Source organism: Puma concolor, chromosome A3, assembly GCF_028749965.1.
Source record: "Puma concolor isolate L17-30 chromosome A3, mPumCon1.1.hap2, whole genome shotgun sequence".
Classification (NCBI taxonomy): Eukaryota; Metazoa; Chordata; class Mammalia; order Carnivora; family Felidae; genus Puma; species Puma concolor.
This window is the reverse complement of record NC_141669.1, coordinates 115957301-115970939: the sequence shown is the minus strand read 5'-3', so window position 1 is coordinate 115970939 and position 13639 is coordinate 115957301. Positions and strand designations below refer to the sequence as shown.

General features: G+C 54.0%; 1 protein-coding gene across 1 annotated transcript; it reads left to right on the top strand.

The window, feature by feature from the left end:
• Nucleotides 1-3220: 3220 nt before the first annotated feature.
• On the top strand, nucleotides 3221-13533 carry E2F1 (E2F transcription factor 1). The gene is made up of 7 exons (XM_086702003.1): nucleotides 3221-3600; nucleotides 9120-9210; nucleotides 9585-9804; nucleotides 10632-10784; nucleotides 11660-11774; nucleotides 11869-12091; nucleotides 12222-13533. Exons 1-7 carry the CDS (start codon nucleotides 3340-3342, stop codon nucleotides 12467-12469), a joined length of 1311 nt encoding a protein of 436 aa, XP_086558129.1. The 5' UTR covers nucleotides 3221-3339; the 3' UTR covers nucleotides 12470-13533.
• Nucleotides 13534-13639: the final 106 nt, after the last annotated feature.

Genomic DNA, 13639 nt, shown 5'->3' with positions numbered 1-13639 from the left:
AAGCGTGATGTCTGACAGAACTGCTCAATAAATATCTTGTAGATTGAATGTCTGATACAATTGCTCAATAAATATCTGTGGAAGTGAATTGACTTGTCCAGGGTCACACAGACCAATGTTCCCATTTATATCCACTTGATTTAGAAGTTCATGCTATCACTTCTGCACAATCCTGCCTCTTGGAAAAACCCAAAGGAAAGATGTCTCCACACTGAGGATCATGGGCCCAGGAGCTTCCACACCTTTGGACTCTTTTAGAGTTAGATGTTGGTAGAGATGTGATGATGGGGGTGAGCGCCTACTAAGTTAGGCCACTATCCATCATAATACCTTTTGGACACCGCACATTATAATCTTGACAGACCTGAGCCTGGCTCGCGGGGTATTTATAGGAGGTCTTGAGGTATAAAGTGCAGGCCCTAGGGTTTTGCCGTGGAACAGGCTAAGTTCTCATCTCATTTCTGCTCCCTGACCTTGAGCTGCGAGTGGCCCTCCCTGAGCCTCCTTCTTCCTGCACCATGTGGATAAATAAGCTTCACTTAGGGGATTATTGGTTGAAAGGATATCATCACTGGAAGTGGCTGCCCAGTAATTGTGGATTTTTTGGAAGCCTACCAGCCAGAAGAGAACTGTTGATGTTGAGAACAGCCTTATCAGTATCTCCCAGGCTTGAGGCCAAGGGGCCCATCTTTCAGGCCTTTGCTGCTTTCAAGTGGGTATTAATAGATCCAGAAGGACCTTATCTCTTCCTTGAATTCACACTGGGAATTCTGGTCTTCCCTCCTTTCTGCTGCAGCATGACAGGAGGGATTGTGGGAAGAAGGGCACCTGATTCTACCTGGGAGGTTGGGTACTTGAATACTTTGGGGAGAGCAGGGCTTTGGTAAACCTCTAGCTTTGACCTCACCAAGCATGAATGATAGCCTTTCATCTGCTAGGTAAGCTCATGCCCAAAGGGCATCAGCTTGTCCATCATGAAATGGGGCAATAACAACATCTGTCTTCCTTCTCCAGCAACCAGTACAGTGCTTGGTGTATGACAAGTGCTCAATAACTGTTTGTTGAGTGACTATTGGGTATGAGAGGACTTTACAAAGAGAATGTTGCTGTTATTGAGACCCTTTGGGAAGATAGGGAGAAAAGAAACTCCCATCTGGAATGGGACTGTTGCTGATTTCTCTTACCCTCTGTCAGAGTCTGGCTTGGTTATTTCAAATGAGACCTACCATTCTAATAATGGTGGCTTATCTGGGGAGAAGGAACAGGATGATCCCATGGCTGGCAATCCAGCATAGGCCAGATTCTATCACTGGCTGGCATCACAGGTCTCTACTCCCGAATGGGCCTCAGTTTTCCCATCTCTACAGCAAGAGGCTTGTGCAGTCTCTATGGTCCCTTCCAATGCTGACACAATCTAAGATTTACAATGAGCAATTTCAAAAACTGCTTAGGAAACTCCTGCTGCTTACCTAAACCACCTCATCGTTTATAAAACACGTTCAGCTCCCTTATGCTTCTTATCCTCATGGCAAGCCTGGGAGAGGCCAAGGTAAAGTGCCCATTTTACAGATGAGGAAACTGGAGCTGAGAATTGTCCTCAAGGGGCTAGAACTTGAGTCTGCACCACACATTTTGGTTATACAGGTATACTATTTGTTCTCAAATGTGAACCTGCATAAAAATCACCTGGAATTGAGGGGTGGGGTGGGTAGGGTAGTCCTTGTGAAAATGTAGATTCCTGGGCACTTAAGAGACTCTAAATTGGCAAGGCTGGGGTGGGCCCAAAGGTAACAAGTGCCCAGGTAATTCCGAAGCCTGGTGCCTAAGGACTACTCCTGGAGAGTCAGGGCCTCCTTGTTGTATGCTGGGTAGCTTCAGGCATCAGGCTGTTTCTTCCCTAACCTTTCTCAGCATCTGCTCTGGGCCGACCAGTGTTGGGAGGAGGCCCTAATGGAGCTCCCTGTCTTGGTAGGAGAGGCAGATGGAGAAATTGAGTGTGTGGTCCGTGCTGGAACAGAGGCAGCATTGGGCAATGGCGGCAGTGAATAACTAAGACTCTGGAGGGCTCTCTGGAGGAAGTCATGTTTATTCTGGGCCTCAGGATTTGATCCTTGTTTGTGTATTACTTGGTTGTTTTTTTTGTTTTTTTTTTCCCTGTGGGTCATCCCCACCAGATGGCAGGCAAGTTCATAGAAACGATCAAGTCTCAGATCTCTGCCCTCAGAGCTGGCACAAGGCCTGGCACAGAGAAGAGGACAATATTGGTTAAATCAGCTGACCTGAGCAAAGAGAAATGGCTGATGGAGAGGTCACAGGGCCTCAGGATTAAATGCATTTTCATGCTCAGCACCCTCACTTCCTCCCTTTGTGAGATCTAACATGGAGTTAATGGTGGAAATTCCTCATCATGTTGTAAACATTTGTTACCTCTGTTCCTCTCCTCCTCTTTTCACTAGACTGAGCTGTTCAAAGTCTGAACTAGGAATGAGGCACAAAGCAGACTCTCACAACGTTTGTTGAATACAGGAGTGAATGAATGAGTTCAAGAAGCTGTGCATTGGCTATTGAAGATTCCAGCTAAAAGGGGGCTTATAGGAAAGCCCCAAGCTGTGTTGAGCCAGATGTCCCTCCCCATTTTCTAGCAGCCCCCTTCTGCTCAAGCTGACAAGGACAAGGCAGGTGCAGGATTTGAAAGTAAATATATAGGTGGGGCAAGTTGAGGATGGGAGCAGCAGCTGGGACTTTGGAGATGGGCTTAAGAAGCTAGAAACGCGGAACAGCAGCACCTAGTTATCTAGACCGAGCTTGTTGGGGCTACAGGTGGAGGAATCTGGGGGTCACGTGAGGTCTGCGTATGGTGAGAAGTGCAGAACGGACCCTCTGTCCTAAAGGTCTCCACACACAGGGATCAGCAGGATGCGATGAGTCGGGGCGGGAACCTGGCCACCACGCCTGGGGTAGGGACAGTCCCCGCTGGGGGCGGGGAGTGCGAAACCTCCTGGCACCGCCCCGACAAAGCCTGCGCGCGCCCGGTTCCGCGATTGGCCGCGCCTCCTCGCGCCGACGCCCCGTCCCGCCCACCGCCGCCGGTCCGGTGCGCTGCAGCCAACGGGTGCTGTCGCCGTCGCCCACGTCACAGTCCAGACAGCCAATGATGGGAGCGCTCCGCGGCTCGTGGCTCTTTCGCGGCAAAAAGGATTTGGCGCGTAAAAGTGGCCGGGACTTTGCAGGCAGCGGCGGCCGGGGGCGGAGCGGGATCGAGCCCTCGCCGCGGCCTGCAGCCATGGGCCCGCGCCGCCGCCGCCGCCTGCCACCCGGGCCGCGCGGGCCGTGAGCGCCATGGCCGTGGCCGGGGCCCCCGCAGGCGGCCCATGCGCGCCGGCGCTGGAGGCCCTGCTCGGGGCCGGCGCGCTGCGGCTGCTCGACTCCTCGCAGATCCTCATCATCTCCACGGCGCAGGACGCCAGCGCCCCGCCGGCCCCCGCCGGTCCCGCCGCGCCCGCTGCCGGCCCCCGCGACCCCGACCTGCTGCTCTTCGCCACGCCGCAGGCGCCCCGGCCCACACCCAGCGCGCCGCGCCCTGCACTCGGCCGCCCGCCGGTACGGACAACACAAGGGACACTGGGCCGAGTGCGCGTCTGGACCCCCGTGCTGACCCGGGCGGGGCGCGGTTTTTGGCCAGGAGGCGGCGGGGGAGGGGGGTGGGCCGAGGCTCCCGGGCTGGGCGGGGCCGAGCCTGGGTTGGGCCTCCGGGCCCCGCCCCGGGGTGCGGGGTGACCTCGGGCCAGTCCCCGTTTGCTTCTGTGCTCTGGGCCTCGGCTTCCCAGAGCCGCTCGAGGGTCAGACTCAGTGATAATAATGGCCCACGTGTATTCAGCTGGCGCTGCCTGTATGCCAGGTCTCTGGCAGACTTGGAGCCAGCTAAAACTCACCACCATGCTGTGAGCTCAGTGTTGTCACTGTGCCCATCTCGAATTGAGGCCCAGAGAGGGGAAGTGACTTGCCCCCGGTCCTACGGCTGCAAGTGGCGGGTCAGGGATTTGAACTGAGGCCTGCTGGCTTCAGACCAGAACTCGTGGCGGGGTAGTGGCCACGGCGCCTTGGGGAGGTGAAGGGGGGGTGTCCTGGAGCCAAACTTTTGAAGAGTCATTGAGGAGACCCTCCTTCCTGCTTAGATGCTCCACTGCCAGGTGCAGGCCTGGGCCTCTGGGGACAGGCCTCCTGGCTGGGAGGCCTTCTCTGCAGGGGCGGGGTGGTTGGGCCAGCTGCTGATCCCCTCCCTCTGCCTGTCCTTCCATCTGCCACCCTCCACCCTCACAGGCCCTGGTTGCCATGGAACCTCATTAATGAGACAGGCAGACCCCTAGGCCCCCAGGGAAGTACTGGGTGGGCTGGGCCTCAGGGAGCTGGAGTGGAAGCCCCCAGTGCCAGGAGAGAGGAAACATCCCAGGGAGATGCTTTGATAAAGTGCTGCTGGAGCAGCAAGAGGCTCAAGACTGGGGGGGAGCAGAAGAGGTGGCTGAATTGGAAGAAGGGAGTAGAGGCCCAGAACTTGGACCCTGGGCTTCAGGACAGGGTGTGGAGACCAGTTTGACTGGCAGAGCCTGTGGGTGAAGGTGGGGCTTGGGAGGCAAGCAGGGGCCAGGCCAGCCTGGCAGGATGGGGTCTCAGCAGGGGGCTTGGAACAAGTGGGAGGGGTGAGGCAGAGCCCAGGGCAAGGAGGTGGAAGCTGTCCAACTGCTTATGGGGGCCTGGGTGGCAGCTGGTCCCTGAGGCATCCCAGCAAGTCTCCCCTAACTCCCTTGGCCTCACGCCCAGTTCTGCCTTCCTTCCGGAATCACCAAGATGCTAATAATAATAACAATAGGAGCCACCATTGTTTTGAGACTGTTTTGTGTGTCAGGCTCTGTGCCAAGCACTTCACCCAATTAATTCTCAACAACCATCCCCTTTTACAGATAGAGAAGCTGAGACCCAGAGATGGTAGGTCATTCAGCTTAGTGAAATGGTGGGGCCAGTCCAAACTTCCTGAGCGGTTAACCAATTAACCACCGAGATGCCTTGCCTCCTGGAGATGCTAATAGAGGGCGAAGGAAGTTCACAGACCCTTCTAATGGGTGAAAGAAAGGAGGAGGATTCTACCAGGGGTGGGTCACCTATATCCCAGTGGCCTGTCTCTGCCGGTGCCAGCTTGGGTCCTGGACATGAAAACTGCATTTAGCTGACTGATAAGTACTTAGCAGACCTGGGGCTGTAGAAGCTGAGCTCCACGCTCAGAGGGACTGCCAGAGACTGGGCTGAGGAAATGTCCTCCACCCCACCCCCAGTGGTGTCAGAGGCAGCCTCTGTGAGCCTGAGCATTCCATTCATTCAGCTGTTGTTGAGTTAGTGAACACCCAAGAGGTAGTAGACACAAGCAACTAAAAACCTCTGCCCTCAACAGGACTTAAGTGATAGTAGCCACTTCCTGTCAGTGGATGGTAGGGGCGAGGGCTGGCACCATCCTGGAGCTAAAGCCCAGAAACATGGGCCCAGCTTTTGCCCTCCAATACCTCCCAACTCCTGTACCTCTGGGTAGCCACTGGCCCTCTGCACTGGCATTTGTTTGGGACAGTCTTTGAAACAAGCTACAGGTTCAGCTTCTGCATCAGTGAGCATTCATTGAGCATCTCTGGTGTACAAGTCTCTATGCAATTCAGCCATTCCTCCAGGCCCTTCCTGTCCACCTCTGTCCTGTCATGGCTATTAAAAAACAAATTAAAGGGGCGCCTGGGTGGCGCAGTCGGTTAAGCGTCCGACTTCAGCCAGGTCACAATCTCGCGGTCCGTGAGTTCGAGCCCCGCGTCAGGCTCTGGGCTGATGGCTCAGAGCCTGGAGCCTGTTTCCGATTCTGTGTCTCCCTCTCTCTCTGCCCCTCCCCCGTTCATGCTCTGTCTCTCTCTGTCGCAAAAATAAATAAACGGAAAAAAAAACAAAAACAAACAAACAAAAAAACAAACAAATATAATGCACATTTACTGGGGTGCCTGGGAGGCTCAGTTGGTTGAGCCTCCAACTCGAAATTAATTTCTATTTAGGTCCTGATCTCTGGGGTGAGATTGAGCCCCATGTCAGGCTCTGCACTGAGCTTGGAGCCTGCTTGGGATTTGCTCCCTCTGATCCTCCCCCATGCATTACTCCACGCGTGCTCACTTTCTCAAAATAAACATTTAAAGAAAATACACATTTACTACAGAAAAAGAGTTAGACTAAAAAGTTGAAGGGGGCAGAATGCCAGCCCCATCCATTTTTCCTTCTGTTTTCTTTTCCTAAGCCTCTTTTTTTTTTTTTTAAGGTGGTTGTGACAGTTTTCTTTTTCTTAAATTTCAAAAATTGTAGTTTTTCCTTTATTTCTGTGTTCAAACAGTGGATCATCCACACCTTACAGATATGGTAACAGTCCCCCATGATTGTCCCCCACCCACACACCATACAGAGCTGGCTCCTAGAATGGATTCTAAAAAATATTTTAGATATTTAGAAACTGGAGAAAAATGTTTCGTGAGCTTTTTAGTCCAAAAAGGGATCATACAAATGCATTGCCCTCTAACGTTTTTCTTGTCATTATGTCTTCGAGAGGATTCTGTGTCACCCTGCCTCAGTCCTGGACAGCTGTGTGGTATTCTAGGGGCTGAATGAGCCACACTTTTTGTGCCTCCCCTTCCACCGATGGGTATTTGAGCTGTACAGATTCTTTTTTTTTTGCCAGTGTTCTGTGTTTCTTCACCTCTGCCTTCCCAGGCCCCTGTGCTAAGATCTCTAGAGAGCAGTGGTAGAAATTGACATTTGCTTGAGGCCTTGGTTTAGGGTGTGGCATTGACCTGTCTTCAGGGGGGGCAGGGGCCTGCAGAACAGGGAGAAGAGGAGGGGAGGGGTGCCGTTGGCAGGAGCATGCTAGGTTCAGGCGCCAGGGGCAAGGCTGGAGAGGAGGTACATTCTGGTTGGCTTTTCGGGGCTAGGTTCTGGACGAGGCTCTAGGGAGGCAGGACACATGGTAGATAGGAACGTGGGCTCAGTGCCAGCCTGTTAGGACTCATCCTGGCCCTGCCTCTCACTGTCTGTGCAACCTTTCCGAGGTACAGTTTCCTCGGGCAGTGGAAGTCATCATGGCCTCTGCTTGCAAGGTCCAGGCAGAAGCTTTGATGACCGAATGCAGGCAAAGCAATGATTTAGCAGTACCCATTACACAAGAGGCACTCAGCATGTGTGAGTGCTTCTGTCCCTGGGACACCTGAGGGAACCTGTGAATGTGCAGTCAGAGGGAGGGTCTGTGTGGAGGTTCATATAATAAACAGTAGTTGATGCCAGGCACTGCATCCAGTGATTATTTAGGCCCAGTGCCTGCCTCCGAGGGGGCCCTGCCCTCCAGGTGAGACAAACACATCTGCAGAAATTTGTATTGAGAGATAATGTGGGGAAAGATCGGGTATGAGGCACTTCAGTGGGCGAAGGGACCCGGTCTATTGCAGGATCAGAAAGTGATGGGGAAGGTGCCTGCCCCCGGAGGTGGAAGGAATTGGTGTGAAGAGTAGGAGGGAGGGAGGTGAGGGCACTCCCGGGAAGGAACCAGTATGGGCTAAGGCTTAGAGACCTGTCTCAGCAGAAGTGCAGGTGGAGAAGTGGCAGAGGTGGACACTAGGGTAGAGAGGGACAGATGGAGGTGGGGAGATGGCTGAGTGGTCCACATGGGAGGAGATAGTGGCTGTGGTGATGGGCTTTCTTGGCAACTGCATGTGATGAGGGCATGGCTGCCGAAGGTTCTAACTGGGGTTATGTGTGAAGGAGGGGTATGGCTGGTTTGGGTCAGGCTGCACTTGAGAGGCCTGTGAGACTCCATCCTCCAGTGTGGGTGACTAACCCGTGGGGTGTTCTGGGTGGAGATCCTGGCTCAGCCGCTTCTGGGCAGTATGACAATTTGCCTCTCTGAGCTTCAGTTACGTTATCTGTAAAATGGGGCCATTATTGTGCTGCTAGTCCCACAAGACGGACTGAACATGCAGAGCATGTGTGAGCACCAGCTGCCGCCATGTTCAAACAAAAACCAGAGAGAGGAGGCAACTCGCCCAAGGGACCTATATCCTAATGGCATAAAACAACAAACAACTAATACAATACCGCATGTGAGCTATACTAGAATTGAAATTAAAAGCTTAATTAAAAAAAAAAAAAACAAGCATTTATTATCACACAGTTCTGGTGGGGTAGGAATTCAGAGGAGACTTAGCTCAGTGCCTCTGCCTCAGGATCTGTTCTGAGGTTGCAGCCCAAGTGTCCGGCCAGGTTGCAATCATCAGAAGGCATGACGAGGGTTGGAGGACCTGTTCCCAGGCTCACCGGTGGTGCTACTGCAGGAAGCCTCAGTTCCTTGTCCCCGTGGGTCTGTGTGACATGGCAGCAGCGGTCCCCAGAGTGAATGGTCCAATTCAGAGAACAAAGAGGAAGCTCCAGTGCATCTTGGACCCCGTCTGAGAAGTGACTGGTCACCACTTCCATCACGCTGCTCATTAGAAGCAAGATACCAGATCAGAACTATATTCAAGGGGAAGAGAATTAGGCCCTGTTTTTCGAAAGGAAGAGTACCAAGAAATATGCAGACAGGGGCGCCCGGGTGGCTCAGTCGGTTAAGCAACTTGACTTTTGCTCAGGTCATGATCTCACTGTGCGTGGGATTGAGCCCCACTTCGGGCTCCGCTCTGACAGCGTGGAGCCTGTTTGGAATTCTCCGTCTCTGCCCCTCCCCTACTTGTGCATGTGTGTGTGCATGCGTGCTCCCCGTGTGCGCACGCGCTCTCTCAAAATAAATAAAAAAAAAAAAAAGAAATTTGCAGACATATTTTTAAACCACCACAGGCCCCCCAGGGAGATAGTAGTGGAGCTAGAACTTGAACTCGGGTCTTCTGCCCTCCACTTGAGTGATCTGTCCTGTGTGGTAGGATTGTGTCCCCTGGGATCCCTCACACACTTAGAATGCCTGGTAGAGAAAGTGGGGCAGGGGTGGCCCAGGAGCACCAAGCCCTAAATTAGGTCTATTCTGGCCTCACTTCTGGTTATTGGGCATCATCCCATTGTTTCTACCACAGGTAAAACGGAGGTTGGACCTGGAAACTGACCATCAGTACCTGGCCGAGAGCAGCGGGCCAGCCCGGGGCAGAGGCCGCCACCCAGGAAAAGGTACCCACAGAACTTGGGCTGGGGCAGGCCCCCTGACCCGGCCCAAGTTGGGGGTGTGGACAGACAAATATGCTTGCAAAGTGAGCTCTGGCTGTCAGGCCTGGACCTGAGCCAGGCCTCTGGAGGCCCCGAGGGGCAGCTGGAGTGGCCGCCCGGCATGGCTTTCCAAACCCTGGGGGGTGGGGAGTTCCCCAGCCAGAAAAGGAATGCCATGTGGTTGGCAGGCGGCAGCCCCAGGGCCTCCCCGTCAGCTTTGCCAAGGGGAAGGAGCCATCTATCCCTCCCACCCCTATCCCTCTGCCCTGCATTGCCAGGAAGGCTGGCCTGCCTGGGGTGGGGGGTTGCTGAGGGAGCCACCTCGCCTGGACCCCCAGGTGTGAAATCCCCAGGGGAGAAGTCACGCTATGAGACATCGCTGAATCTGACCACCAAACGCTTCCTGGAGCTGCTGAGCCGCTCAGCTGATGGTGTTGTTGATCTGAACTGGGCGGCTGAGGTGCTGAAGGTGCAGAAACGGCGCATCTATGACATCACCAATGTCCTCGAGGGCATCCAGCTCATTGCCAAGAAGTCCAAGAATCACATCCAGTGGCTGTAGGTACCAGCCAAACAGGAGGGCAGGCAGAGACTGAGGCACAGGGCTGGACCAGCCTGGAGGAGCTGAGAGCAATACCCACCGTGGCTGCCCGCATCCTTGTCATATAGCTGGGGAAACTGGGGCTTAGGGAGTAGAGGAAGGTACACAGATCTCACATATGCAGCTTAATGCACCTTCATGTATTTCTTTGCCTGGGGAGCCACCATCCAGATCAGGATAAAGAACACACCCAGCACCACAGAAAGTTCCCTGTGCTGCTTCCCAGTTGTTGCCCACCCCTCACACCGTTAGGTGATCACTCTTCTGCCCTCTGTTGCCATCAATGGGATTGTCTAACACATCTGCTTTGTTCTTGTTAATTCTTGTTTTATTTTTCTCCTCTCCTCTCCCCCCCGGCCATCCTACTCCTCTCTCATTGACACATCTGCCTTTTCAGTTTTTAGCAGATGATTCCATTCTGCATCATTTTTTTCCTTTTTACTTGACCACATGTCTTGGAAGTGCTTCCACGCCTGTACATCCGATGCATTCTCATCCTTTTATACAACTTTATAGTATTCCACAGCATGCCTGCACCATCATTTACTTATCCTGCTCCCTGTGAGGGATATGCTGGTGTTTACAGACTTTCAGGCCCAACTTTAGACCCCTGCCAGTCTGACTTGGAGCCCAGTTCAGCTCTCTGCTGCTTCCCAGTGAGAAGCCAGACCCAGAGAGGGACAAGGGCTCACTTAGATCTCACAGAACAGGCAGCAACAGACTGGGTGCTGAGGGTCCGGGCTCCTGGGCCAGGAGCTACAAGCCCTCTCTTTGCCTCCTGCAGAGGCAGCCATGCAGCAGTGGGGATCAGTGGGCGGCTTGAAGGACTGACCCAGGACCTCCGGCAACTGCAGGAGAGTGAGCGGCAGCTGGACCACCTCATCCATATCTGTACCGCCCAGCTGCGGCTGCTTTCTGAGGACTCTGACAGCCAGCGATATCCTTGGATCTTTGGGATGGCCCCCATGGAGGACAGGACTGGCGGGTGGGCGTCCCATCCAAGTGGGACTGTGAGGTTACCCTGGGCCCTGGATTCAGGAGAGGGCTCTGGCTTTGGATGCAAGTTCTGGGCTCAGCATTTACTTGTTGTTATGCTGGACAAGTTACTTAACCTCTCTGAGCCTCAGCTTCATCTGTAAAAGGGGAAAGTAATCAATTCTGAAATTGCACAGATTAAAACAAGAAAACTTAGTACAAGCAATAGTAAACATTTATTTGGTAGTGATTCAGTACATGGCCATAGCTTCATAGCTAGAGATCTAAGTTCTTGTTTCTTTCATCTAGAAAAATAGTAACTTATTTTTAAGATTTTATTTTTAAGTAGTCTCTGCATCCAACATGGGGCTTGAACTCAAAACCCCGAGACTAAGAGTTGCACACTCCACTGACTGAGCCAGCCAGGCACCCCTAGAAACTTTATTTTCAAATAAGGGGTTTGTTTTGTTTTGTTTTGTTTTGTTAGTAAATACCCAAATTATGTTTAAAAGTTTTGGAGACAGCCACCAATTGACACCAAGATCATGGGTCAGAATAAATTCTCAGCACCAGGCCTGGAGTTGTCTTACATAACTTACATGAAATTATTGCAGGCAACCATCATTACTTTGGGATTAGATGGGTAGAATGGTCTCACTGTACAGATGTGGAAATTGGGGCTCAAGGTGTGAGATAGGCCCAAGCACCAACTATGTGCCAGGCCCTGGGGTGGGGGATGGAGAGGACAAGAGAGACTAGGTAGGTGTGGGCTCTTATGAATCCTCTGGGTGGGTGGCCCCAGAGGTCACAGATCACGTGGTCCTTGACTCCACCAACCCTGGCCTATGTGACCTGCCAGGACCTTCGTAGCATCGCAGACCCTGCAGAGCAGATGGTTATGGTGATTAAGGCTCCTCCAGAGACCCAGCTCCAAGCCATAGACTCCTCAGAGGTGAGACTCGGGACTCCAGACCTGACCAGGACAGGCTGGGGTGGGCTGGTGGTCAGCTGAGCCTCAATATACCCTGCCTGCTGCCTCCACCCAGACCTTTCAGATCTCCCTTAAGAGCAAACAAGGCCCCATTGACGTTTTCCTGTGCCCTGAGGAGAGTGCAGGCGGGATCAGCCCTGGGAAGACCTCATCCCAGGGGACAGCTTCTGGGGAGGAGGACAGGGCAGTTGACCCTGCTACCACAGTGCCACCACCGTCATCTCCCTCCTCATCCCCTGCTGCGGATCCCAGCCAGTCCCTGCTCAGCCTGGAGCAAGGTGGGTGAAGGGTGGGTGGCTGGGTGGGGTGGGTCTGGGCTCCTCTCCCAGCTGGGTGGGCAGGCGTGACAGCCCCCTCTGCCCTCCCCGCGGGCCGTCCCCGGCCTGTGATGCTCCCCCATCTCCCCAGAACCTCTGCTTTCCCGGATGGGTGGCCTGCGGGCCCCTGTGGACGAGGACCGCCTGTCCCCGCTGGTGGCGGCCGACTCGCTCCTGGAGCATGTGCGGGAGGACTTCTCCGGCCTCCTCCCTGAGGAGTTCATCAGCCTGTCCCCTCCCCACGAGGCCCTCGACTACCACTTTGGCCTTGAGGAGGGTGAGGGCATCAAAGACCTCTTCGACTGTGACTTTGGGGACCTTACCCCCTTGGATTTCTGACGGGGCTTCGGGGGACCAGGGCCTCCTGAGATCCCACCCTGTCTCTGCAGCCCTGGAGCCCCCTGCCCCTGGCCGTCCCCCCAGCCCGATTGGAAATGTTTAATTTATACCCTATCTCCCCTATCTCCGGAAGCTTCTAGCTCTGGAGTCTGGCTATGGCCAGGAGGCTGAGCAAGCCAGGAAGGGAAGGATTCTGTTTGTGGTGTGTATGTGCATGCACCCAGCACCCAACATGTGTGTACACGGGGTGAGTGGTGTGTGAGCATGTGTGTGTGCATGTACCGGGGAATGAAGGTGAACACATCTGTGCGTGCACTGAAAACACGCCCCAGTGTGTCCACGTGTGTGTGCATGAGTCCATGTGTGCGCGTGGTGGGGGCTCTAACTGCACTTTTGGTCTCCTTGCTCCAGGGGCCCCATGAGGCCCAGGGTGGCCACCTGCCCCCAGAATCCTGCGTGCTGACCAGGCCAGGTGGAGAGGCCTTGGCCTGCTTGTTTGCAGGACAGCGAGAGCACTTCTGTCGTCTTAAAAGGTTTTTCTGATCGAAGCTTTAATGGAGCGTTATTTATTTATCAAGGCCTCTTTGGCAAGCCTGGGGCACCAGCTAAGGGTAGGAAGGATGTGGGACTGATGCCCCAACTCCCTATACGCCTGAGCGAGGGCGGGGGTCCCTAAGCTGTAATTTGCCCCACTCCGAAGGAGCTGAGGCCTGAGCGGTTTATTTATTGGGATATTGAGGGAGGGAGACAGACTGACTGACTGACAGCCATGGGTGGATTGAGGGGGTGGTCCCTTCCCAGGGGGTCACTGCAGGACCCCATCTGCCCCCCAGGATGGATGTGAGATGGGAGAGGTGAGTGGGGGACCTTCACTGACAGGGTGGGCAGGAGGGGTGGGTGAAGGGCTGTTCCTAGCCCAGACCACAGGGGCCCCTCCTGTGGCATTTGAAGTGCCCCCTCTACCCCACTTCTTGCTCTGCCCCACCCTCCAATCTGCACTTTGATTTGCCTTCCTAACTGCTCTGTTCCCTCTTGCTTTGGTTTTAATAAATATTTTGATGGTGTTTGGGCTGGGTTTTGGGACTGTGTTCTGGGAGCAAATCTGAGAGAGGGAGAGGTAAAGGTTGCTGGGAAAACACCCCTTGTCTACTTCCCCGCTCCCTGCCCCTG

Bases quoted from the DNA above. Each gene is read 5' to 3' on its own strand.
- E2F1 (XM_086702003.1), top strand. From the start codon at position 3,340: ATGGCCGTGGCCGGGGCCCCCGCAGGCGGCCCATGCGCGCCGGCGCTG. The intron at 9,805-10,631 runs GTAGGTACCAGC...TGCCTCCTGCAG, and splicing joins AAGAATCACATCCAGTGGCT to AGGCAGCCATGCAGCAGTGG. The intron at 10,785-11,659 runs ATATCCTTGGAT...GACTCCACCAAC, and splicing joins GAGGACTCTGACAGCCAGCG to CCTGGCCTATGTGACCTGCC.